General features: G+C 50.2%; 1 protein-coding gene across 1 annotated transcript in view; it reads right to left on the bottom strand.

The window, feature by feature from the left end:
• The window catches only part of selenbp1 (selenium binding protein 1), a gene marked incomplete at its 5' end in the record, with an annotated part of 14,647 nt that overhangs the window by 8,352 nt on the left and 4,396 nt on the right, over window positions 1-1,899 (bottom strand). The window contains 1 exon segment of the mRNA XM_014030220.1: window positions 999-1,184. Coding sequence (XP_013885674.1) covers window positions 999-1,184 — 186 coding nt within the window.

The raw sequence follows: 1,899 nt of genomic DNA, 5'->3' as shown, positions 1-1,899 counted from the left end.
GGGTCAAGGAGGAGGGGTCTGTGGGTCAAGGAGGAGGGGTCTGTGGGTCAAGGAGGAGGGGTCTGTGGGTCAAGGAGGAGGGGTCTGTGGGTCAGGGAGGAGGAGTCTGTGGGTCAAGGAGGAGGGGTCTGTGGGTCAAGGAGGAGGGGTCTGTGGGTCAGGGAGGAGGGGTCTGTGGGTCAGGGAGGAGGAGTCTGTGGGTCAGGGAGGAGGGGTCTGTGGGTCAGGGAGGTGGGGTCTGTGGGTCAGGGAGGAGGGGTCTGTGGGTCAGGGAGGAGGGGTCTGTGGGTCAGGGAGGAGGAGTCTGTGGGTCAGATCTGTGAGGGTCAGACCTGTGAAGGTCAGAGAGTCAGACCTGTGAGGGTCAGATCTGTGAGGGTCAGATCTGTGAGGGTCAGAAGGTCAGACCTGTGAGGCACATTTTCATGTCAAGTTTGGATTTTATAAATCACAACCTTGGTGTAAAAAGTGGCGTTGACACGTTTCATAAATCTGACCCCAGGTCCGTCACATTTAGTCTGGTTCTGAACAGCAGGAAGTTTGGATTCATCATCAGGGACATCTGAAAACTGAAGCTTTTCACAATAAAACCTGAGAGACACAGCTCTGCAGGAGGTCCAGGTTCTGGTCTACAAGGAGCAGAACTGTCTGTGTTTATCTGTAAACATGTTGGAGAACGTGCTGAGCAGCAGGAACAAATGGTTTCTCTCAGACTTCATGAACACGTCCCTCACATGAACTTCCTGTTGCTTCACTTCCTGGACCTCTGACAGAACCTGAAGGCCCGTCTCTGTTTGAAAACATCACAAGACCTGAAGATGAAGTCAGGTCACAGGAGGACTCAGAGTTTCTTTAGTTCTTCTCAAAAAGAACAAAAACTACTGAGAGTCTGAAGCTTCACAAACATCTGAACTCACACTGACTGAGGCTTTTATTTTGTAGGTGCTGCTTTCTTTACAGCTTCCTGTCATGGAGACAGAGGACATGTGGACACAAACCTTGTGGATCCTGGGGGTTCTGGGTTCTGTCCCCACATCGATGACGTAGATCCTGGAGGAGATCAGGGACGGCAGGATCAGGCGGTTCCGGGTCTTGGACGGGTCTCCAAAGCAGCTGCTGCAGGCGTTCCAGCCCGAGTGGTGCAGCTCGTCATTCAGGTTGGGCATAGGCAGGCGGTGGATCACCTGCAGAACCAGAACCAGAACCAGAACCAGAACCAGAACCAGGTGAGGCCGAATCAAAAGGTGCCGACAGACAGAAGCTGAGATGAAGAGGAGGAAACAGACTTTGTGTCTCAGTTCAGGGTCTGGGTCCTCAGGAGTCTCTGGTCCACACAGAGAGCTGGCCCAGTTCAAACAGTCCTCTGTGAGCCCAGGAGGAACCAGTGACTCACTGGTTCCTCCTGGGTTCACAGAGGAGGAACCAGTGAGTCCTCACTGAGCAGGTCCCAGGACTCAAATGAAGACGGTTTTAGTTTTTATGTTTGAAATTCACCAGACTGAAGAATTTGTTTTTAAAGTTCAGCAACTTATCTGATGAAATTTATGTTACAACATGATGTTAAAGTTAAATATTCAGTGTTTCTCAGATATATTTAAATACTGTACACAATAAAGTATCTACTGTACACAATAAAGTATCTACTATACACAATAAAGTATCTACTGTACACAATAAGTATAATATATTCAAGGGGATTCTGGTCCACCATCCGGCGTCTCAGGAGGGGGAAGCAGTGCAGCACCAACACTGTTTATYGTGMGGATGGTGTGCTGCTGACCTCAACTCGTGACGTTGTGGGCCGGTGGGCAGAATACTTTGAAGACCTCCTCAATCCCACCAACATGCCTTCTGTTGAGGAAGCTGAGCCTGGGGACTTTGGGTTGGGCTCTCCAATCT

This window comes from Austrofundulus limnaeus, unplaced genomic scaffold, assembly GCF_001266775.1.
Source record: "Austrofundulus limnaeus strain Quisiro unplaced genomic scaffold, Austrofundulus_limnaeus-1.0 Scaffold1018, whole genome shotgun sequence".
Classification (NCBI taxonomy): Eukaryota; Metazoa; Chordata; class Actinopteri; order Cyprinodontiformes; family Rivulidae; genus Austrofundulus; species Austrofundulus limnaeus.
The sequence above is the reverse complement of the archived record's forward strand: the minus strand, read 5'-3'. Positions and strand labels throughout refer to the sequence as shown.